At 41.9% G+C, this 23,587-nt stretch overlaps 1 protein-coding gene across 2 annotated transcripts in view; it reads right to left on the reverse strand.

Moving 5' to 3' along the window:
* Mfsd14a (major facilitator superfamily domain containing 14A) overlaps positions 1-23,587 on the reverse strand; it is a 52,257-nt gene that overhangs the window by 21,858 nt on the left and 6,812 nt on the right. For both annotated transcript variants that reach the window (XM_036190500.1, XM_036190498.1), the window contains exons 2-8: positions 14,984-15,079; positions 12,641-12,703; positions 11,656-11,783; positions 9,272-9,386; positions 4,105-4,323; positions 3,655-3,768; positions 2,219-2,290 (exon numbers count right to left, since the gene is read on the reverse strand). In XM_036190500.1, the coding sequence (XP_036046393.1) occupies positions 2,219-2,290; positions 3,655-3,768; positions 4,105-4,323; positions 9,272-9,386; positions 11,656-11,783; positions 12,641-12,703; positions 14,984-15,079 (807 nt within the window). The remainder of the gene's footprint in view (positions 1-2,218; positions 2,291-3,654; positions 3,769-4,104; positions 4,324-9,271; positions 9,387-11,655; positions 11,784-12,640; positions 12,704-14,983; positions 15,080-23,587) is intronic.

A 23,587-nucleotide genomic window follows, 5' to 3' on the forward strand; every position in this document is an offset into this window, starting at 1 on the left:
TCTGTTTTAGGTCTCAGGAAGTCCATATGTCCAGAAATGATAGTCTTGGCTCAATTCAAGCTGGCCTATAAAAGGATTTCTGGTCATTAGATAAAAGCCAGCATTCCTCAGGAACTTGTAAAAATGTTCCATCTGCCAAAAGGAGTCATTTCCCTCACCTCTGGCAGAAGGGACATATGGTTCACCACTGACATACACCTGTGGTTGCATATCAACGCTCACACTCCAGGCTCCCTCAATCCCTATTCACAAGTATCCTTGTAAGTTTCAAAGTCCACAGGCGCTTCCTGGCCCTTCCCTCCCCACCCCCAGCTACTTATCCTTCTTACAACTACTGTTTCCTATTCCCTCTCTGGCTATCTCTTGCTATTCCCACTTCCCTAGCCCTAGCCATGTTCAGTCTGTTTCTCTCTGCTCTGGACTCTTCCAAATACCTTTGGCTGTTCTCTCTCTTATGTACAATAAAGACTGTCCCCCCTTCTTTGTAAAGAAACTATTTCAGTTTTTATTTCTGAAATAGTTTCTTTATTACACCCCTTTGCATACACTGTGGCATCCAATTTCTGGGAAGAATGAGGATGCAAAGCTTAAAGAATTTGGGAAAGTGAACTCAAGACTACCCCCAAACATAGCGTTTGCATCTCAAAAGTCTTGCTTCCTCTTAAGGCTCTAAAGCAGTGGGTCTCAACCTTCCTAGTGCTGTGGCCTTTAATACAATTCCTCAATGTTGTGGTGACCCCCAACCATATAATTATTTTCATTGCTACTTCATAACTGTAATTTTGCCACTGTTATGAATTGTAATGTAAATATCTGATATGCCAGATATCTGATATGCAACCCCCAAAGGGTTTGCAACCAGTAGGTTGAGAACCACTGCTCTAGAGGTTCACAGGGTCTCATCACTGATGCACCCCAAGAAAAAGCACTGCTAAAACTAGATTCACCTTGATGAAATCCCTGCTGCCTCAGGAGGCTGGCCCCATACACAGTTGGCAGCTGAAGGGCCAGCCGTGGGCAGGGGCATGCACTCTTGGTTTCCAAACACAGATCACAACTACACAAAACCTGCCTGTAAAGCAGCACCTCACAGACCTTCATTCAACACAGTCAACTAGTAACTGTTGACATATAGAATTCAGGTTTCTCAATTTAAGAAGCTAGGGACCAATAACTCCTAATTCAGGAAAGGTTAGAAAAAGAGAGCCTGGGTTCACCTCTGCTCAGCATCAAAACATCTCCTTGTGCATTGCTAGCCTGTTTACAGACTTGCAAGTGGGAACAAAAGGCCATGAACAGAATCCAGAAACACAGGTCTCCTCCCTTCCTGGGGTCACATCCTGTGCACAATTATCAAGGCTCACTCACTGCTGAGAATCTCTCACACAAGACTACAAGAACAATCACTGTTCACCTACTGGGCTTACCAAGGCTTCCAGGAGCCCCTTGAGATCTACTTGCTAGCCTTCCTCCCTTCCCTTATCCACACCAGCAGTAGCAAACAGGCCTCTGCTTTCTTACTCGGACCTCGACCATTCTCACCCTGGGGCATTATTCCCATCATCCAACCACTTAAAACTCTCCACCAGCTACTTCTACAGCTTATTCTGCAGACCCTTGGCCAAGTGCCACCTGGAACGTCAAGTACTTCCCAGACCCTGCTTACTAATAACACCTTCCCACTTCTCCCTTTCTTTGAAGTTTTCATCATAACTTATGTTTCCAACAACTTACCCACATCATGTTTCATTCTCTACAACATAAACTATAAACCGCAGGTTTTATCCACAGTGCCTGTTGTACTATAGACATTCAGTGAACACTTGCTGATGAGTGACTTCACAGAACAAGGAGTTTGGATATAATCAATGAACTGTCATTCTTGTTATACATCACATATTCACTAATGTGTATCCAGCCTAAAAATCTGATCAATTACTGGCTACATTAACGTAAGTTTTTTAATAGATCAGAGACTCTCATCATGTCTTGTCAGACATGGCGGCACATGCCTTTAATCCCAGGACTTGGGAAGTAGAAGCAGGAGGATCTCTGAGTTCGAGGCCAGCTGGGTCTACATGGTGAACCCCAGAAGAGTCAGGACTACATAGAGAGACCCCATCTCCCAAACAAAACAAGATCTCCCAACATGCCATCACTGTATGAGGCCTCTTTTGGATGGGCTGCCCTCTATGACATCACTCCAACAGAAACTCACCTGTGCAATAATGGACAGAATCCCAAGTACTGCTATAAAGGCTGCGACACTCTCTGGGGAAAATTTCATTATCTAGAAGGTTTCCAAAACAAGTAAAATTAATGAAAAAAGAAGCACAGAAAACATCAAGTTAGTGTAACTACTTGTACATTAATAGTAAATGGCTAGAAATCAATGACTTTTCATTCTAATTTTAAATTACTTATACACAAAGGATTCTACAGAAAAATGACTTACATATGGAAAATTCCTTCTTATACTTAACAAATCCCTTTTATTTGGCTATACTATGCTATCAAAGAAGACTATCAAGCAACCAAAATCACTTTACAAATAACTGCAACATGAGGTCTTGGGTTTCATCTCTGGTACCAAAGATGGGGAACAGAAATAGGAACTCTGAACAGGAGGTTAAATCCTTGGTTCCTACAAAGAAATCCTATCTTGAAAAACAAAAAAAATTCTTGTTGGCTGTTGTTTATAAAATAGTATTCTTTTTTTTTTTTTTTTTTTTTTGGCTTTTTGAGACAGGGTTTCTCTGTGTAGCTTTGTGCCTTTCCTGGAACTCACTCTGTAGCTCACACTGGCCTCGAACTCACAGAGATCCACCTGGCTCTGCCTCCCGAGCGCCACCAACACCTGGCTAAAATAGTATTCTCTTGTTTTTTGATTTTGTGTGAGTGTGTGTGTGAGTGTGTGAGTGTGTGTGTGAACTTGACACAAACTAGAGTCATCCAGGAAGAGAAAACCATAATTGAGAAAATGTCTCCATCAGATTGGCCTCTAGGCAAGTTTGTGTGGACACTTTTCTTTCTTCTCTTTCTTTTCTTTTCTTTCTTTCTTTCTTTCTTTCTTTCTTTCTTTCTTTCTTTCTTTCTTTCTTTCTTCTTTTTCTTTCTTTCTTTTTAAAAGAATTATTTATTTTTTAAAGGTTTATTTATTATGTACACAGAAGAGATTGCCAGGTCTCATTACAGATGGTTGTGAGCCACCATGTGGTTGCTGGGAATTGAACTCAGGACCTCTGGAAGAGCAGTCAGTGCTCTTAACCTCTGAGCCATCTCTCCAGGCCCAACACTTTCTTAATTAATGACTGATGTAGGAGGGTCCAGTACACTACAGGTGGGGCAAGGTGGTCCTGGGAGGTAAGAGAAAGGCAGCTGAACATGCACTGGAGGAACAAGGCAATAAGCAGCATTCATGTATGGTGTCTGCTGCAGTCCCTGGCCTGTTCTCCTTCAATGAGGGACCGAAACATGGAAGTAGAATGCAAACATAAAGTCTCTTCCCCAAGCTGCTCTGGGCAAGAGTGTTTTATCAGAGCAGCAGAAAGCACACTAGGGCGAGCATTCATTTTACATGTGAGTAAAGCTCCCTGAAAACGAAATACTGTTTTCACAGCGCTAAACATGACAACTACTATGGTGGGACCTTACCTGTCTGAGGTATAGGAAGAAGCTGGAGTACTGGCCTGCCTCCGGTAGGTAGGAGAGAAACACCGTGATACAGATCAGCAGCACTATGGAATCTTGGCCCACTTTTTTTAAAGACTAGAATAGGAGGAGGAACATCAAGGTACACCTAAGTTAAAAACTCACAAGTTTTCTCTTTACTTAATCCTTCCCAAACTAGTCTAAAAAGTATTTCAAAATGTTAAAAAATAAAAAATCTTTAGCCTTGTATGGTGGTTCATGCTTATAATTGCAGAACTCAGGAGAATGATAAACAAGGATCAAATAATGGGCCAGCTTGGGCTACCCAGTGAGACCCTGATTTTAATACATATATAAATACACCTTAAGATGCTTTCCCCGAAAAACATCTAGAGAGAAGTAATCCGACTCCACTGCATCCGGTATTCACTCTTTTGTCAAGGAGACACTTACTGCAAAGGGGTCAGCCTGTTCCCAGGAAATGGGAGCTCCCCAAGATGCTGGTCGCATCTTCTCAGGCAATGATTCTGGCACAGCAACGAGGATAAAACAAATGTCTAGCAGGGCTATTGCTGTAGCAAGGACCACCACTAAGCTGTCCCCATACACTCGTCCAAGGTAAGCTCCAATTGCAGGACTGGTGACTAAGCTGGCGGCAAATGTCGCTGAAACCTGCAATCAAAACAGAGAGGGGTTATCTGGGACCCCTGCCGGCCCAGCCAGCTGCACCTGCACCCTTGCCATACTGGTCTGCAGGAAAAGCAGCACCCCAGATGCTTGTCCGAGGAGATGCACTAGCCTCTCAGACTCTCTCTTAAACTTGGGAGCCTTTGTACGTGTACATCCTACCGACAAATTCATAGGGAAACAGACCTGCAAACCAACAAGAACTACAAGCTGATTTAGCTGAGGGAAAGTGAGGACACAGAGAACTTCATGAATGCCCCTTCCTGTCTGTCAGTCATGCTAGTACTGCTCAGTACACTTTCTATAAACAGTCACTCACTGCTACAAGGAGATTTAATGTCGTTGTGATTTCTCTCATCAAAATTAAATAGATAATTAAATGAACAGCAGGATTACAAAGAACAAACCTACCTGGCACTGAGACCCTCTCTCGACCCGAGGAAGTGGGGACAAGCAGAGATAAGATTAGAGAGAAGAGGGTCACCCCAGACACTGCCACTTCATACCACACCCCTGAGCTGCAAATCGGCAGATGTGAAGGCAGAAATGCCCAATCAAAACCACACTCTTGGAGGGAACTGGAAAGTAAAGCTAGGTGACTGCCTACCTTGTGGAGGCCCTGTGTTCACTCTCCAGCACTCAGTGAACGACAGAAGAAATCCAACTGGGAACGTTACTGCTTCTATGCCACTTGGACTTTTGAATGTAGTTAATCAATAGTTTATTTGCAACTTTATGAATAATGGTTGAAATGAATACAGGCTTTTACATTTTTTTTTACAATTTATTTAGGCATTCATTCATTCATTTGTGTGTGCTTGTTCCCATGTACAGAGGTAAAAGGACACCGTGTCACACTTGGTTCTGTACTTTTTACTATGTGGGACCCAGGAATCAAACTCGGCATCATCCCTTCTTATCTTCACAGACAAAGCGCTAACACACATGAAATGAAATGAAATGAAATCTAAAAGCTGCTGCTGTTTAATCCCTCCCAATTAAACTTTAGAAAGGTCTCTCTCTTAACCCACACACCCATTAAGAGGCAGTCACCTCTAGTCTGTCCCAAACAAACAGCTCACAGCAAGCACAGATCAATCCGGTAAACCTCAAGATGCGCTAAGTCAAAGATCCCAGACATGAAGACTGTCTTACACTATGTAATTTGTACGAAATGTCTACCAAAGGCAAAAGCAGAAACAGAGTGTGCAGATTGCTGTCTGGGCTAAGGGTGGAGGGAGGACAGATGATAAATGGGTCTGAGAGTGCTCCCTAGGTCGATGGAGATATTCTAAAACCAGACAGCGGTGGTATCTCATTAGGGAGCCAGAGCACTCCCTAATGAGTGTAGGGGAAAGGCACTTTCACCAAGCACATCAGATGAGCTCACACTTGCAAAGCAGCAAACAAAGGCCCAATCAGGGTCTGTCTGTGTTTTATACCTCTCAACTCTACCAGCTTGTGACCATTTCTTTATGGCGGAAAGAGAAAGGACTACCAAGGTCATTTTCTCCTTTCTCTAAATCCACATTATTTCTATGTTAGTATCATTTGCTGGGTTTCTTCACTTGACCTTAGCCAAAACTAAGAAGTGACCAGACAGGAAAATTCTTGTTTTTTTTTCTTTGCAAAGGGTCTTGCTATGTAGTTCTGGCTGGCCTGGAAATTGCTATGTAGACCAGACTGGCCTCAAACTCAAAGACACCTGTCTACCTCTGCCTCCTGAGTCCTGGGATTAAAGGTGTACATAACCATACCAGGCTTGTGAAATTCTTAATTAAAGGTTATGACTAGCCTTGTGCAGTGTTTTTTGTCTATAATCCCAGCACAGAGGCAGAAGCAAGCCAACCTGGGCATAGTAAGGACCTATCTGAAAAAGCAAAGGGCTTGGCTAGGAAAATCGGGTTACTTCCATATGACCCCAACCCCCAACTAGATTACAGTGATGGCTGCACAACTGTACAAGCTTACTAAAATTCACTAACTAGACACATGAAATGGATGAATTTTAAGTAGACTCCAATAAAGCTGGGTTTTTTGTTTTTATTTGTTTGTTTTTTTGCTTTTGTTTTTGGAGACAGGGTTCCTCTGTGTAGCTTTGTGCCATTCCAGGAACTCACTCTGTAGACCAGACTGGCCTTGAACTCAGAGATCTGCCTGCTTCTGCCTCCCGAGTGCTGGGAGTAAAGGTTTGGCCACCACTGCCTGGCTCTTGTTTGTTTTTTAATCCTGGCTATCATCAGCCTCATTACCATTTTTAAAAGTTTAATCCTCCAACTAAAATCATTAGTATTTTTATGAGTTTCCCCCTAGATACTCCCTACACCTCCTCTACCTTAGCCTCCCAACATCATCATTTTTTGTAGTAAGTACCTTTGAATCAGAAATCAGTCTTTCGTGGAACTAAGAGCCAATCAGATAAAATACCCAGTACTCATTTATCACACACAAACATATCTCATATTTGCTGAAACTCATCCCTGTCCTACTTCTGGCTATTTAAGCAACAATACATTAGTATGGTTATGGTAGCCATTTTTCCTAGATTTGAGAGGAGAGCAGACTGTACTGCAATAGTCACTATACCTATGAAGGTATTGGCAACCAACTGAGTCACATGAGCTAAGAAGGTATTATATTCCTTCTTTTCTTCAATTTTTAAGGTGTGTGTGTGTGTGTAGGGAGGATGTACTTAGGTGAAGGTCAGAGGAAAACTTGCAGGAGTTGGTTCTTTCCTATCATGTGGGTTCTAGAGATGAAACACAGGTCATCAGGTGTGATAGCAAGCTCACTTACCTGCTGAGCCATCTCTCCAGGTTTGGTTAGTACATTCTTAAAGAGCTGTCAATATACACACTAACAATGGGACAGAGACTATAAATGGCTCACAAAGCCTCAGAAAAGATTTACTGAACCCTAACCTAAATGTCAGCCTCTTATATTTTAGATTAATTCAGTGAGTTATTAAATGAGTAGTGATTTACTTCCTTATTTTTAGGATTCCAATAAAAAAAACCTGACAAGATATACAATCATTTAAATTATGATACCACTTACAGATATTCCTGAATGGTAACTATCAAAGCTTTTATGTCCATGCCAATGGATACCCACACGCTCCAGAAGAGAATTTGACATCGCTGCTGCCGTTGTTGCTGTTATAACAGTGATGACCACCGCTACTACTGTTTCTGGGATTGCCATTTCATAATTGGTTACTATAGCTAGCACAGTGGAGACCCTGGCAGCAAAAGTAGCTACCACAGTTAGTTAAACTTTCATTCTATTGGGCATGACAAATTTAGGTCAATAGTTATATACATTTTGATTGGCTTTGAAAGTTATAAATTTACAAACTCAAGTTGCTCTCGGGATACCATCTTACAAGGACTCCAATTTGCAGTAAGGCTCGTTAAGGAAGGGAATGGCTCAGGTGCCTTTAGCCTACCGGCTATGGGTGGGTTAAGACTTCTGTTGGTCTTTTCTGTGTCAAACACACAGATTGCAAGCCCAGTGCCACTTAGAGATCTTTGGCAACAGTTAACTCTGCAGCTCTCACACAATTGAGCCTGTATGATAATGAGTATCAGAGACGGGTAATCCCTGGAGGGTGCTCACCAACCTAAGACAGAATGCCTGTGTGGCCTGGGCAGGTGTCTCCATGATGGGTAAGGTGACCTGCTGACGTCCCATGCAACCTAAGTCAGAAGCTCATTTTTTAGTATTAGGACCTGTAGGGCCCTGGCTCCCGTTTTGGGTAACTGTTGCATTGCTTGCTGACCTTGACCATGTTATCATCCCTATGCTAATTCCCTGCAAGATTCCACCCTCCTGAATGCTTAAGGGAAGCTCCTTGTCTGTGCATCCAGCATATTGGGCATTAACAGCTTAGATGCAAGATTGTAAAACATCAGAAGCGGGGTTGAGGATTTAGCTCAGTGGTAGAGTGCTGGCCTAACAAGCGCAAGGCTCGGAGTTCAATCCTCAGCTCAAAATAAATAAATAAATAAATAAATCAGAAGCAAACTTCTGCCATCCAGGGTTCCCCCATTGTGCTGTAAGCCTGTGTTCAAGACCTCCCTCCTTCAATAAACGGCATTGGGCATTCAAAAAAAGAAGGAGGAGGAGGAGGAGGAGGAGGAGGAGGAGGAGGAGGAAAAGGGGGGGGTCAAGATCATGATGGGGAAACCCACAGAGACAGCTGACCAGTGCTAGTTGGAACTCACTGACTCTGGACTGACAGCCCAAGAATCTGCGTAGGACCGAACTAGACCCGCTGAATGTGGGTGACAGTTGTGTGACTTGATCTATTAGTGGGGTCCCTGGCAGCAGGACCAGGACTTATCCCAGGTGCATGAACTGGCTTTTTAGAGCCCATTCCCTGTGATGGAATACCTTGCTCAGCCTTGATACAATGGGGAGGGGCTAGGCTCTCCTTCAACTTGGTATGCCAGACTTTGTTGACTACCTTGGGAGGCCTTACCCACTCTGAGGAGTGGATGGGGGCAGAGTGGGAGGGAGGTGAGGAGGCAGGAGAAGGGGAGGGAGGAGAACAGGAGTTGGTAAATAAAATGAAAAATTTTAATAAATAAATAATTTTAAAAAAATAAGCAAAATAACCCACACAATAATACATACTGTATGATTGAACGTATACGAAATGCTAAATAATAAAAATGTCTTGGTTTGACTATTAAAAAAAAGTTTATATGGCTCTAGGCTTTCATGTGGTCTTGTTTAATTAACATAGATTAAGTAATATGTGTTAGCCTCATAATTCTGAGATTACAGGCATGTACCATAGCAACTTTGAAAAGACTTTGAAATGAATGATTATACATTAGCATTTCTTGCAGAAAGGGTCACTTAACACTTAATACAAGGTATTCTGCAGCAGGCACAAAAGACTTTTGGAAGGAATGAGTATACATACCAGCCCATAAGCCATACTTCTTTCATGTTCTTGAGTTATATCTGCTACATATGCAAATACCACAGAGAATGTCACTGCAAAAACCCCAGAAACAGAGATAACAGCAAAGTACCACCTAAGAATGAGAAGCAAGCAAGAAAGAATGATTAGAACAATCACCAGTACTTAAAATGCTCCTTCATGTCTATTAGTTACAGTAAGAACAACTCATTTCAGCCAAGACCTTTCTAGGACAATGCATGAATTAACACATCCAAAAGTCCTAGGCCAGTTACGGTGAAAGCATATGATCAGCAATAAGCTAAAAACTAAGTATGCTTCACTCATTATGACTTTCCATCCAAGTACTGCACAGAAACAAAATCCAGCAAAAAACTCGAAATGACAAGCACAAGTGACAAACAAGCCACTGCACGTTCACAGGGAGCCTGTACAGAGCTGCACGTTCACAGGGAGCCTGTACAGAGCTGCACGTTCACAGGGAGCCTGTACAGAACTGCACGTTCACAGGGAGCCTGTACAGAGCTGCACGTTCACAGGGAGCCTGTACAGAGCTGCACGTTCACGGCGAGCCTATACAGTTGCATGTTCCTTTCAGTTGTTTCTGGCTTTTCAACTGTTAGCCAAACAAACTCTTCATATTGGAGAAATCTGAATGGCAGTATCCATAAAATCAAGACAGTTACTGTAAAGAATCAACAAAGGGCTGAGGAGGTGGCCTGGTGGGAACTAACCTGCTGCACCAGCATGAGGACTGAGTGCAGACCTACGTAAATGTAAAAAGCTGGGCATAGAGGGGAGGGGCTATACCCCAGCAATGGAGCATGGAGACAGGCAGATCCCAGGACCACAGCCAGTCAAGTCTAGCCATAAAGACCATGCTCTCTAGGTTCAATGAAAGGCTCTGCCTCAGAAAACAAGGTGGAGAAATAATTGACACTAACAGCCTAACCTCTGGCCTCCACATACATGAACCAGGTATCTATAGCTATATAGATACACACACACACACACACACACACACACACACACACACACACTCAGGACAGGGTTTCTCCGAGTAACCCTGCCTGTTCTGGAACTCACTCTGTAGACCAGGCTGGCCAAGAAATCGGGAGATTCACCTGTCCCTGCCTCCTGAGTACTAAGTGTACTACCCTGGCTTTCACCCTAATTTTTATCCCAGGAGCTAAGAATGTTCTTCTAACAGAAGCATCCACAGACCCGAAACTGACTGTGTAAGTCATGCTAGGTTTAGGAGAAGGGGGCTCTGAAGGCTGCTGTGCATGTGACACAGCACTCTCTGCGGCTGGGCAGCATTCAGGTCAAGTCCAGTTTGTGCTACATAGCAAGGTCTTACTGACAAAACAAAACACACCAAAAATCAAAAAGATTTGTAGCCATACTTTCCACAGTGCCACCTAAGGTCGCCACACTGGCTGGGGCTTCAGTATTGCTACAATAGCTGAGAACAGAGTAGTAAGATGAGGCCTTGCTCACTATAACTTACATTCAAGATCTAGACTGTTCAACTCCAGAATCTTTTCCATATGAAAACAAAGAAACAGATTTTGAGCAACTATCATTTTGGGCGTTACTGATAAATCCATTCCTAATTAATGCGGACAGTGATGAACTATACAAAATCCCTATTTAAGAAAATAATTAGCACCCCTCTCCAGTCTCTAAAATATTGTTTTGAAATTTGGACTATGAAATCCAAAAGAAGGTTTTCTGATGGATGCTTCCAACAGTAGCATCTAATTCCAAATCTTCATGACCATTACTCAGGTTCGGGTTTTTTTTTTTTTTTCCTCTTGAGTCTTATCTGTGTCAAAGAATAAATGTACTAAAGAATAAAATTAGGGGTTGGGGATTTAACTCAGTAGTCAAGCACTTGCCTAGCAAGCAGAAAGCCCTGGGTTCGATCCTTAGCTCAAAAAAAAAAAAAAAAAAAAAAAATACAATTAAAATCTACACTGATAAGTAAACTGGCCAAGGAAAGTAAAAGAAAGAAAAAAGCACTAAGAAAGAGATAACAACCAGTTATGGTGGTGCATGCTGGTAGGACATGCTGAAGGAGGCAGGAGGATCACGAGTTCGAGGCCAGCCTGGGCTACACATTAAAAAAAAAAAAGAAAGAAAGAAAGAAAGAAAGAGGAAACAACCCAGGCAGTGGTGACACACACCTTTAATCCCAGCACTCAGGAAGTAGAGGCAGTTGGACCTCTGTGAGTTCGAGGCCAGCCTGGCCTACAGAGCAAGTTCCAGGATAGGTAGGGCTTCACAGAGAAACCCTGTCTCGAAAAACCGGGAAAAAAAAAAAAAGAGGAAAAGGCAGCAATTGCAGAAGGAGTTGTCCAGAGAACTGAGCATATACGTACCAGGGGCTGATCTTCATTAGAGGAATGGGGGCACAGGTGAAGAACACTGTCAGCAGCAAGAAGGATTTCCGGCCCCAAACATCAGAAAGAGCACCAATTAGTGGGGCACTGAGGAAGGACAGCAAACCCTGCGAGTTCAAGTTAAAAAGGATGCTGTATACACAGGCGTCAAACATGAACCACTTTGCTATAACAACAAAATTATAGCAACTTTTCTTCTAGAATAAATAAACCATTAAGCTTTCAATAAACTAATTTATTTCTTGCCTACATATTGTTTTAAAATTTCCATAAGTTGGTTAGGTCATCTGTTGGCCTCTACCTGAGCATTAGCCAACAAATGCTAATGTACGTCCAACTACAGGAACTAAACCAGCAATTCTAGAAAACTACTATAGGCTAGTTATCTGCTTTTTTTTAATATTGAAGTATAATTTATATTGCATTTACTTCTGTGATCAAATAGTATAAAGTTATAATTAAATAAAACACCAAGCATCATATTCTACATGTTCTCTTTTCATCTTTTCTTTAAATTTAATTTTACATATCAGCCATGGGTTCCCCTGTCCTCCCCCCCCCCCCCCCCCCCCCCACTTTTCCATCCCCATTCCCATCTCCTCATCTGTTTTATACTGGTAAGTAGACTATCTGTTTATAAAAAGGATCTATTGATGAAGAATTTGGGAATATTTTTTTTTTCTTTTTCATAGCTATCCTTACTGCTTTATTTTGTATTGTTATAAGAGCACTGAAAACTCTGGAACAAGAATTCTTTTAAGACATGAAATATAAATTGATTACACATAGTTGCCTATATCTGAGTCAAATCTTATGTAAAACCCAGAGTCCAAAAAGAATTAAGTAATACCTCAAATTATATGCTATCTAGTTATAAAAACTTAAACCTTGGGGATTAGGCAATCAGTATACAAAAGTATGTATGCATATACATGTGTACATGTGCATACACATATGATCATACCTTTACTCCTTGAATTAGGCCATTCATCAGAAATGTATGTTTAGGGAAGGTTTCATGCAATACCTTAAAAAATAAAAAGTACATATCACATTTTAGTCTCGGTAAAATTTCTACACTAACATTTTCAAACAACTCCCTCCTCATTTTTAAAAAAAGGGTTTCTCTGGGTAGCTGTCCTGGAACTTGCTCTGTAGACCAGGCCTTGAACCAAGAGATCCAGCTGGCTCTGCCTCTCAAGTGCTGGGATTAAGGCATGCACCACCACCGCCCAGCTTGAACCACCTTTCCTAATCCCATCTAGTTTTATTTCATATCAATTTCCACTTAGCATGGTGCTGTGCAATCTCATAGAGGAGCAACTGAGCTCTCCACCCGACTCGGAAGCCAGTGGTCCTTCCTGCCACTCACAGTGCTGCCTGCCTCTGTAAAGACATGGGGTGGCCACGGTGGGGAAACACTGTTGGTGTATAGACATCCTGTGAGAACTAGCAATCTTCCCTTCCCTTCAGTTCTTCTTCTTGCCAACAACAAGAGAGCTTAGAAAACATACTCATTATAAATAAAAATAAGGAACAAGTTGGAGAGGAGTAGGAGGGAAGAAACTAGCAGCACCTACTAAGTCAGCAACACTGCTATGCGACCTACTATGCACAGGCAGCTCCCAGTATTTGTTGGGGATAATAAGAATTATCTAAGGCTTCAAAATAGCAAAGTTACAACTAAAGGTTGCAGGGCTCTTGATTAGCATGCATGAGCCCTACATCAATCCCCAGTATGGAAGGGAGGGAGGGAGGGAGGGAGAAGGGAGGGAGGGAAGGAATGATAGCTTGAGGTATCTTTTTCCTTTTTTAAGGGATTTTTATTTATGTGTATGTGTCTGTCACATGCTTGGGGGTACCTATGGAGGCCAAAAGAGAATGTCAGTTCCCTTGAAGCTGGAATTGCAGGTGGTTTTTGAAGTGCCCAACATAGGTGCTGGGAAGCAAATGAGGGTCCTCTGGATGAGGAGCAAGTGCTCTGAACCACCCGAGCCTGAGCCTACCTCCAGCTTCTGAGCTCTCTTTCTGTTAGTTCCAATGAAGACCCAAAGAACTGAAGCAGGGATTCTGCATAAGTCCTGTCAATATGTTATACTTCAGCCCTTAAACCACATTATCAGGACTAGGAATCGTGGCAGAGCACTTCCCTAGCTTGCATGAAGAACTAATGATACATTTAGGTAAATTAGTTGTACTTTTTAAAAGGAAAAGGATCTCAATCAAAATGTACCAAATTGGCATCATTATAACTCTAAGTACATTACTGAGAGAACTATTCTAACTTTAAATAAATGACAGTTTATTATAAACAAAAACCAATTAATTCAAGATGATTATGGCCTGTGTATTCAAAGTAACTGTGTGAAACATCAATATTTTATACACAAAAGCAACTGTTATTTAGGTGTAGATAAATCTGCCAAACAATATGGATTGTAAACATTTTTAGACTCTTGCAATCTCTACATGGTCATCTAACTTTTCTATGAACAATCTTGGAAGTCTCCTCAGTATATAAGCTCAAGCTTGTGAACAGACATACAAGGAAGGAGACTGCTTTAAAGTCCTCTTCCAAAGGGGCTCAAGGGATGGCTCAATGGTTAAGAGCATTCACTGGCTGCTCTGCCAGGGAGCCGGAATGGATACCCAGCACCCACATGGTGGCTCACAACCATCTGGAGATTCACTTCCAGCAGAGCTTATATCTCCACAGACATCAGGCATGCACGTGATACTCATGCATTCAGTCAAAACACCCATACACCCAATACTAAACAAAAAATTCCCCTCTGAGATTCTGTAAGCTATACACTTAAACTTATCACTCCTTTCTAGATACAGACTCTTCCATAGATGAGAAGGAACCTCATTCTAGTTTCTTTGCCTGCACTGACAGGAGGCGATTAACCATCATCTGAGCTCTCTGGTTCAGTAAGTCAGTCTTCTACCATTCCAAATCTAGGAAAATGTAGGTAACATTACTTTTAGTCTTTGTACATCTTGTGCTCAAATGAAAAGAAACCTGTCTTGGGAAAAGTTATACAATTTCCCTCAAAGTAATTATGTCAAGTAATATGGGCCCTAAATTTCACCTTCCCTAAACCTATCAGTGTAAAGATCCCTCCCTCTATCCAACACTGGTGATGTGATTAAGCCTCTGCTGGGACACAGCCAATGACAGGCCCATTCACTCACAAGGTCACTTCTGGAGAAATGACCAGTTAGTATTGGTTAACCATGGAAAGGAAAACAGGCCATCTTTCCTGCCATAGAAAAAGTGGTATGTACATTAAAGATTACTTACCACCAATGTGGGTGCTGTCAGTAGTCCCCAAGCAAAAAACTCCAAAAAGATGACAATAACGGCATGATAAACACTAGGGGAGCCTATTCCTTGAGGCTGTGGAAAGACATTATTTTTAAAAGTTAAGAGAGCAATGGTGCACTCCTGAATAACTAACAACAATGGTAATAAGTCAACACTTACTGAGAACATCCAGCACGTACTACCCGACACTGCGGATAGTTAGTCTCAACTGCTGTCTGGACCCTTCAACCAACTTGAATATTTCAGATGAGGACTGTACGCAAATAAACATATGCTACTTACTTCTCAGCCTTTCAAACATACTTAATAGCCCTATGCAAAAGTATGAAAAGTGTTTGGATTTTTGTACATGCTGAAATGTTGCACTGCTCTTGAAACTGTCACCGAGTGTCATTACTAAAACAGTATCTCTGAAACCTAGAGAACTGAAGTACCCACACCCCCATCCCAAGCATGAAGTCAGAGGAACCTGAAATTTGGCGTAGAGGTGTTGAAGGACAATGGCTGGGAACCAATTTATGTAAGGTCTCATTTGTTCAGCAAACATCATGGTGCATAGTCTATGCAGAAGCTCTATGACTACAAAAGCAAGAAACTCCCAGTTCTCAAAGTTCACAGCCTAGAAAAAAACAAATCTGATTGTATGCATTGGCTTATGGGTAACTTAGAGAGAGATGAGCAGGGATAGGATGAGATACGACATACCACTGAAAGGCTCATGAACTGAAGACCTGGTCCACAGCTGGTAGTAATACTTCGAGAGAAACCAGTTCCTGAAAGGGCTAGCTTCATCATCAATGTTAGTCCATTGATGAGTCAATAGTGAACAGGCCATATGAGGAAGTGGGACTTGGCTGGGGAAACTAAGGCCTTATGCACTGACAGGAACATTAGCCCCTTCCTGTCTCTCTCTGCCTCCTGTAAACCTAAGGTGCTTGGCTTTACCACCTGAGCCCAGCTATGATGTTTCACGTGGGCCCCAATGCAACAGAGCTACTGACTATGGGCTGAAGCCTCTGACACTGTGAGAGAAAAAAAAAATCATCAAGTTGTTTTCTGAGGCATTTTGTCACAAGAAAGACAAACTAATACACACACAGGTTAAGAAGAAATTCCAGGGGCTGGAAAGATGGATTAGAGGTTAACTGAACTGGTTATTCTTCCAGGTGACCTGGGTTTGATTTCCAGCATCTACATGGCAGCTCATAACCATCTGTAACTCCAGTTCTAGGGGATCCAATGCCCTCTTCTGGCTTCTGCAGGTACCAGGCACACATGTGCAGGCATGCATATGGGAAAAACACTTATACAGTAAAGTAAAAATAAATAAATCTTTTTTTAAAAAGTAGCCAGGGCTCACCAACCTAAGACAGAGCGCCTGTGTGGCCTGGATGGGTGTCTCCATGACGGGTAAGGTGACCTGCTGACGTCCCATGCAATCTAAGTCAGAAGCTCATTTTTTAGTAAAAGTGGGGGACCTGTAGGGCCCTGGCCCCTGTTTTGGGTAATTGTTGCTTTGCTTGCTGCCCTTGACCTTGATATCCTCCTATGCTAATTCCCTGCGAGAGTCCACCCTCCTGAATGCTTAAGGGAAGTTCCTTGTCTGTGTATCCAGCATATTGTGTGTTAACAGCTTAGATGCAAGATTGTAAAACATCTGAAGCAAACTTCTCCTCTCTAGAGTTCTCCCATTGTGCTTGCTTTGAGCCTGTATTTAAGACCTCCTCCTTCCTTCAATAAACAGCATTTCTGCATTCAAGAAAAAAAAAGGAAAAAAAGAAATTGAAGACAGCGATATTCTAAAACAGGAAGTGGTGATGGTGTCATGGGCCTATGAGGATGCTGGACTAAAGTCTGTCAAATTGTACAAAGAGGAAAATTGTATACTATGTGAATTAGCTGTCAATAAAGATCTTATAAAGGGGGGGGGGGGCTGGAGAGATGGCTCAGAGGTTAAGAGCACTGGCTGTTCTTCCAGAGGTCCTGTATACATTATACATAATAAATAAATCTTTAAAAAAAAAAAAAAAGTAGCCAGGAAGTGGCGGTTCATGCCTTTCCTCCCAGCACCGGGGAAGCAGAGGCAGGTGGATCTCTGTGAGTTCAAGGCCAGTCTACAGAGCAAGTTACAATACAGCCAGTGCTACACAGAGAAACTCTGTCTTAAGTGTGTGTGTGGGGAAACAACTCCAGAGCCCAAGTGGGCATACAATGAATGCCACAGAATATTACTTTCTAAGGTATAGAAACTACATTTTTTTTTTCTTTTTGAATCCTAAGGCACAGCAGAGTAGCTGGCATATACTATCTAATATCTATGACTTGATCCCTACTGACAACTGTCATGTGGTTGCTAGGTGACTTAGGGTAGCCTACACACAGTCCTAGACTAACATAACAGAGGCTCAACTTACTGTTTTCAACCTTCCAACAGCACAAAAGCACTCTACAATCAGAAGAACCAGACTCCAAATCTGGATTTCTTCCCAGGGTTTGTGACAGGATTCTGGGTGGTGGCTGTAAGCCGTGGCTCCCCAGCCAGCCATGCACTCTCGAGGGCTAACAACAAAAGTTCAATCGCATGCCGGGTGCTGGTACCCTGCATGACGGACACTGAACCAAGACCATGGCGGCTCAGTTCCTCAACCGTGTCAGGAACCACAGTGTTTCCTGCTCTCACAGAAAACACTGGTTAATGATGGAAAACACAAACTTCACTGTTTAATTTCATATGTCTTTTATATACTTGTGTATTCAGGGTTACATAAAAATTCCTCAGGAGAAAAGGGGTCTCAAGTGGAAACAGTTTATTCATGGGGGGTGCAAAACTCATCTAATAATGAACCCCTTTCTACTCTTTCTTAGTGGGAAATGTGTGGCTATTCCATCAAGTTAAGTAGCAATGTTATGTTACTGGAATGCCTACAAACTGAACTCATTAAGAAAAATAAAACTAAATTTATAAGCAGCTAACTAAATCCAAGCAGTCATCAATATCTAGGATGGAGCCTAAATTTAAGATTTGTTTTAGTGTCACAACATCTCACTCATTATTTTAGAATTAGACTTTAACCAAAAACATGTCACATAATTCCTAACCTTGAGGTATAGAAGGATAAGAAACGACATCTGCTTCCAAAAGACAAAACTGATTTCAGGGATCTTGAGCACCTTAGCTAAAGCACCATCAACTTGTTAGTTTTGAAGCCTTTGTTAACCTCGGAGCCCTGTAAATGCTGGACAACTGCTTTGCCACCATGCTAATGACAATGTGTGCTTTTAAATAACTGAAAAATTTAAAACATGTACTTGTCAGAATGCCACTTCAGAAAAGCTATTTGTTTTACTCAAACATCAAACTTTTGGCAACTACAAACAAGTTACACTATAATCCGCAATTTTTGGCAGAAATCATGATTATATTAGTAAGAGTATTCTTAATGATATTTGTTTGAACAAAATACATAATCTGAGAGAACTGCTTGTTAATTTATTCCCGTTCACCCATCGAAAGCAAATGCTGAAGCATGTGCTGCGGAGGTGCCACCTGCCACACACCTACTCAAGACAGTGCAGCCGGTACTTCACAGCCAAAGGTTCTGCAGCCAGAGTCAACCAACTGCACATCTAAACTAATGTTCGTACTGAACACACGAGGATGTCTTGTCATCATTCCCTGAGAACTATACTATACCAACCACTAGACATCCTAGTAGTCTGGAGATGAAGGAAGGACACAGGAAGCTGTGGATCTATTATATACAAATAACATGCCATTTCATTTAAGTGCCTTGAGCATTAGCATCTTCTGGCATCGGAGGAGTCGTGAAACCAATCCCGAGGCTATGGAAGGAAAAATGAAATACAGCACCCTACAGCTGTTTAAGAGTGTCTGGGTCTATCAAGACTCTGTCCTTGGGCCATGTTTCTAGGCAGACAGAAAGCATTGGAGATTGGGTCTACACACTGACTACTGATTCTCTAAGGCAGAAGAAAAGGGGAGAGCCGGGTTCAGTGGCAGTCCTGGTATATGTGAGGCCCTGGGATCCATCCTCCACAGTGGAAGGTAGAGGAATTAAGAGGATAGGTGCTCTGCTTCTCTGGGTATAGTTCATTTTGCAAACGACATAGCAACTACTTTTTTTTTTTTTTTTTTTAGCTATTTCCAACCAAGCAATTTCTATGAGCCACCACACGAAGGCTAACAATCGTTTCTACCTCCAATTTCAGGAAATCCAACACCTTCCTTTGGCCTCCAAGGGCAAAGAATGAATGCAGTGCACAGATACATGCAGGAAAACACTCATACACATTAACTGTTTTGTTTTTTTGAGACAGAGTTTCTGGAATAGCCCTGGCTGTTGTGGAACTTGCTTTGTAGACCAGGCTGGCCTCGAACTCACAGAGATCCTCTTCCTTCTGCCTCCTGAGTGCTGGGATTAAAAGCATCTGCTGTGGGATGTCCTGTATGCTATGAATATATGTTGCTATGATTGATTGATAAATAAAACGCTGACTGGCCAGAGCCAGGGAGGAAGGATAGTGTAGGTGGGACAAGGAGGAGGAGAATGCTGGGAGGTGGAAGGTTGAAGCAGGGGGACACTGCTAGCCGCCACAAGGAGAAACATGATGTAAGATACCCTGCGAGCCATGTGGCAACTTATAGATTAATAGAAATGGGCTAATTTAAGGTATAAGAACAGACAGCAAGCAGTCTGCCACAATCATACAGTTTATAAGTAATATAAGTCTCTGTGTGTTTAATTGGGCCTGAGTGGCTACAGGGGCTGGGTGGACACAGGAATATTCCAGTTACAAGCGTCCATATTAAATTTTTAAAAATAAATCTCGGGGTTGGGGATTTAGCTCAGTGGTAGAATGCTTGCCTAGCAAGCTCAAGTGCAAGGCCCTGGGTTCAATCCTTAGCTCAAAAAAAAAAAAAAAATCTCTAAAGTAGTCTGGCACAGTGGTACACCTCTAGAATCCCAGCATTTGATATAAACAAAAGGATTGGGAGTTCAAGGTCATCCTCACCTACATAGTGAAGTCCCTGGCCAGCCTGGGCTACATGAGACTCTTAAAAAAAAAAAAAAGTCTATCTTGTATACATATATGCATTATAGGCTAGATCTGCGTATGACAGAAAATGTACATTTTTTTTCTCTTGAGTTTGGGTTACCTCTCTTAATATACTTTCTTAATATACTTTCTGGTCCTTCTATTTTCCTGTAAACTTCTATTTTCCTGTAAACTTCATAATTCCATTTTTTCTTTATAGTAGAACATTCCATTTTGTACATGGTCCCATTTCTCTGCTATCAAAAATGTGTAAGTCAGGCCGGGTGGTGGTGGCACATGCCTTTAATCCCAGCACTCGGGAGGCAGAGGCAGGAGGATCTCTGTGAATTCGAGGCCAGCCTGGTCTCCAAAGCGAGTTCCAGGAAAGGTGCAAAGCTACACAGAGAAACCCTGTCTCGAAAAACCGAAAAAAAAAAGAAAAGAAAAAAAAAAAAAAAAGAATAGTTGCCGGGCAGTGGTGGCACACGCCTGTAATCCCAGCACTTGGGAGGCAGAGGCAGGTGGATCTCTGTGAGTTCGAGGCCAGCCTGGTCTACAAAGCTACAGAGAACCCTGTCTCGAAAAACAAAAACAAAAAAATGTGTAAGTCAGTCAGTAGAGAGTTAACACTTAGAAAGGAGACTTGGAGAAGGTAATGTTAGGTGATGAGGAAACAATTAAATGCAGGCAAAGGGAGATAGGAGTCACACAAGAGGATATAAGGCTACTTTTCTTCTAGTGTCAACTGTCAGGTTGGTTTTTTGCTTGTTTTTCTTCTTCATTTTTCTGAGGCAATGAATGGCATTAAAATGTAACAGACAGGCTCAGTTGGTAGAAACACCTGCTGCAACAAGCCTCAAGGCCTGAGTTCAATCCCCAGGAGCCATGTAAAGATGGGAGGAGAGGTAAAGGTGGAAGAACTGACTCCTGAGGTTGCCCTCTGACCCCCACACATGTAAGTACTGTGGCACATGTACTCACACTCACACATTCATTAATGATAATGATGATGATGATAATGTAGTAGATAATGAAAGTATAAAATCTTAATGGACACTCCCTGGCTTCAGAAGGGCCACGCTAACTGTACAGAAAGTCCCTGTGCAGAGCTATAACTGGACAAACATTTGAATGGCTACCTTAATCTTGCTGTGTAATGATTTCCTTTGTGGATTCACTACAATGAAGTGATTTTATTAATACAAAGAACTATCTAGTTTATCAGTGGTATAACCCCATGCCTGTGTTTAAAAAACTGACGAAGATCTTATAAAGACAAGTCAACTGGGTTGAAGTGATGGGTCAGTGGTTAAGAGAATTTGCTTTTCTTCCAGAGGACCTGGGTTATATTCCCAGGACCCACACAATGGCTCACAACCATCTGTAACTCTGTAATTCCAGTTCCAGGCAAATCCAATGCCCTCTCTGGCCTCTCAGCGCACCAGAGCATATAGCATAGAGACGTACAGACATACACACAGAGTAAACATAAATAAGTCTAAATAATTAAGAAGTGTACATTAAAAATCTAACAAAAAAATTAGATTTCAATAAAATACATAAATCATTTGAATAACTGTAGCTCACATTCTTTAACAGGAGTGTTATAGTTAATATACTTCACAAAAGATAGTGATTTAACAATAACAGGATGTATTCTGAAATGTCAAAAGCTGATTTTAATCCAACCATCTTTCTTTTCCTGTCTCTTTGAGACAAGACTCCACATAGCTCAAGCTATCCTGGAATTTGCTGGCGCCCAGCCTAACCCTCTACTTTACAACCCTTCTGCCTTACCCACTTAACAGTGCTCTGATTTTAGATGAATGCCTCCATTCTCAGCTTTACTTCTTAACTTTAGAAACTTTAACATAGTCACCATGTCTTTATATGCAATAAAACTTAGAGCTAAAATGCTGACTGTTAAGTGCAGACCCTTCAAAAACAAATTCACCTGTGCTGTTACTGCTTCCATGGTGAAATGCTGTCAATAGATTACACAGATGTAATCTAACACAGTAACTTACTCTACAGTTACTTATGCTGTTCTTAAACAGAGCTACTCTTAAATCTGAATACTAAACAGAGAACAAACTCCAAAGTGTTTCTACTAAAATCTGAACAAGAAAAGGGTGTCTCCTTCCTTCACCTCTTTAATATAGTGCTTCAAGTCTTAGCCAGAGTAGTAAGATAAGCAAAAGGGATACAAATAGGAAAGGAAAAAGTCAAACATTCCTATTTCAGATTATAGAATTCTTTTAGGCCCTAGAGGCAAAATTCAGTGCTGATAAACACTTTCATTAACATACAAAAATTAGTAACCTTCCTATTTATAAATAATAATGTTCTGAGAAAGAAAGTGGGAAAGCAGTCCCATTTACTATTGTCTTTAGATAAATATATAGGGGCTGAAGAGATGAATTAGCAAGTAAGATTACTAGCTACTCTTGCAGAGGATCCAGGTTTAATTACCAGCACCCACACAGCAGCTCACAACCACCTGGAATTCTCAGGAGATCTGATGCTCTCTTCCATAAACGACTGCTAAACATTATCAATAAAAAACATGGGGGGCTGGAGAGATGGCTCAGAGGTTAAGAGCACTGACTGCTCTTCCAGAGGTCCTGAGTTCAATTCCCAGCAACCACATGGTGGCTCACAACCATCTGTAATGAGATCTGACACCCTTTTCTGTATACATAATAAATAAATAAATCTTTAAAAAAAAAAAAAAAAAACAAAGCTGGGCGGTGATGGCACACGCCTGTAATCCGAGCACTCGGGAGGCAGAGCCAGGCAGAGGCAGGTGGATCTCTGTGAGTTCGAGGCCAGCCTGGTCTACAAAGCGAGTTCCAGGACAGCCTCCAAAGTTACAGAAAAACCCTGTCTCAAAAAACAAAAACAAAAACAAAAAACATGGAGCCAGAAATTGGGGTTAAAAACTGAGAAACCAGAGGAATAGGACAAGCCACAAGTCAACCTCACCTTACGGACCTTCAGTCTTCAAAGAGACCTACTTCCTGTATATTCCTTTCTGTTCTGCTAACTCATTTCCTCTCTCTGCCCAGCTCTGTCACTTCCTGTCTGTCTGTACAGACCTCCAGACCTTTATCGTTAACCAGTGTTGGAATTTAAAGTGTGTGCCACCACACCTGGCTCTTAAACTCACAGAGATCCAGACAGATCCCTGCCTCCTGAGTGACATGATTAAAGGCGTGTGCTACCACTGCCTGACTTCTATGTTTACTACAGTGGCTGGCTTTTTCCTCTGATCCTCAGAGAAGCTTTATTGGGGACACAGGTAAAATATTACCACACTCTTCTGGTTTCTGAGGACACCAGGCAGGTATGTGGTGCACAGACATACATACAGGTCAAACAATTATACACGTAAAAATAAATGCCTTGGAGAAAACATAACTAAAGAAGTAAAAGAAATCTAACGACCCGGGCAGTGGTGGCACACGCCTTGAATCCCAGCACTCCGGAGGCAGAGGCAGGCAGATCTTTGTGAGTTCGAGG

Source organism: Onychomys torridus, chromosome 6 (assembly GCF_903995425.1).
Source record: "Onychomys torridus chromosome 6, mOncTor1.1, whole genome shotgun sequence".
In the NCBI taxonomy this organism is placed as follows: domain Eukaryota; kingdom Metazoa; phylum Chordata; class Mammalia; order Rodentia; family Cricetidae; genus Onychomys; species Onychomys torridus.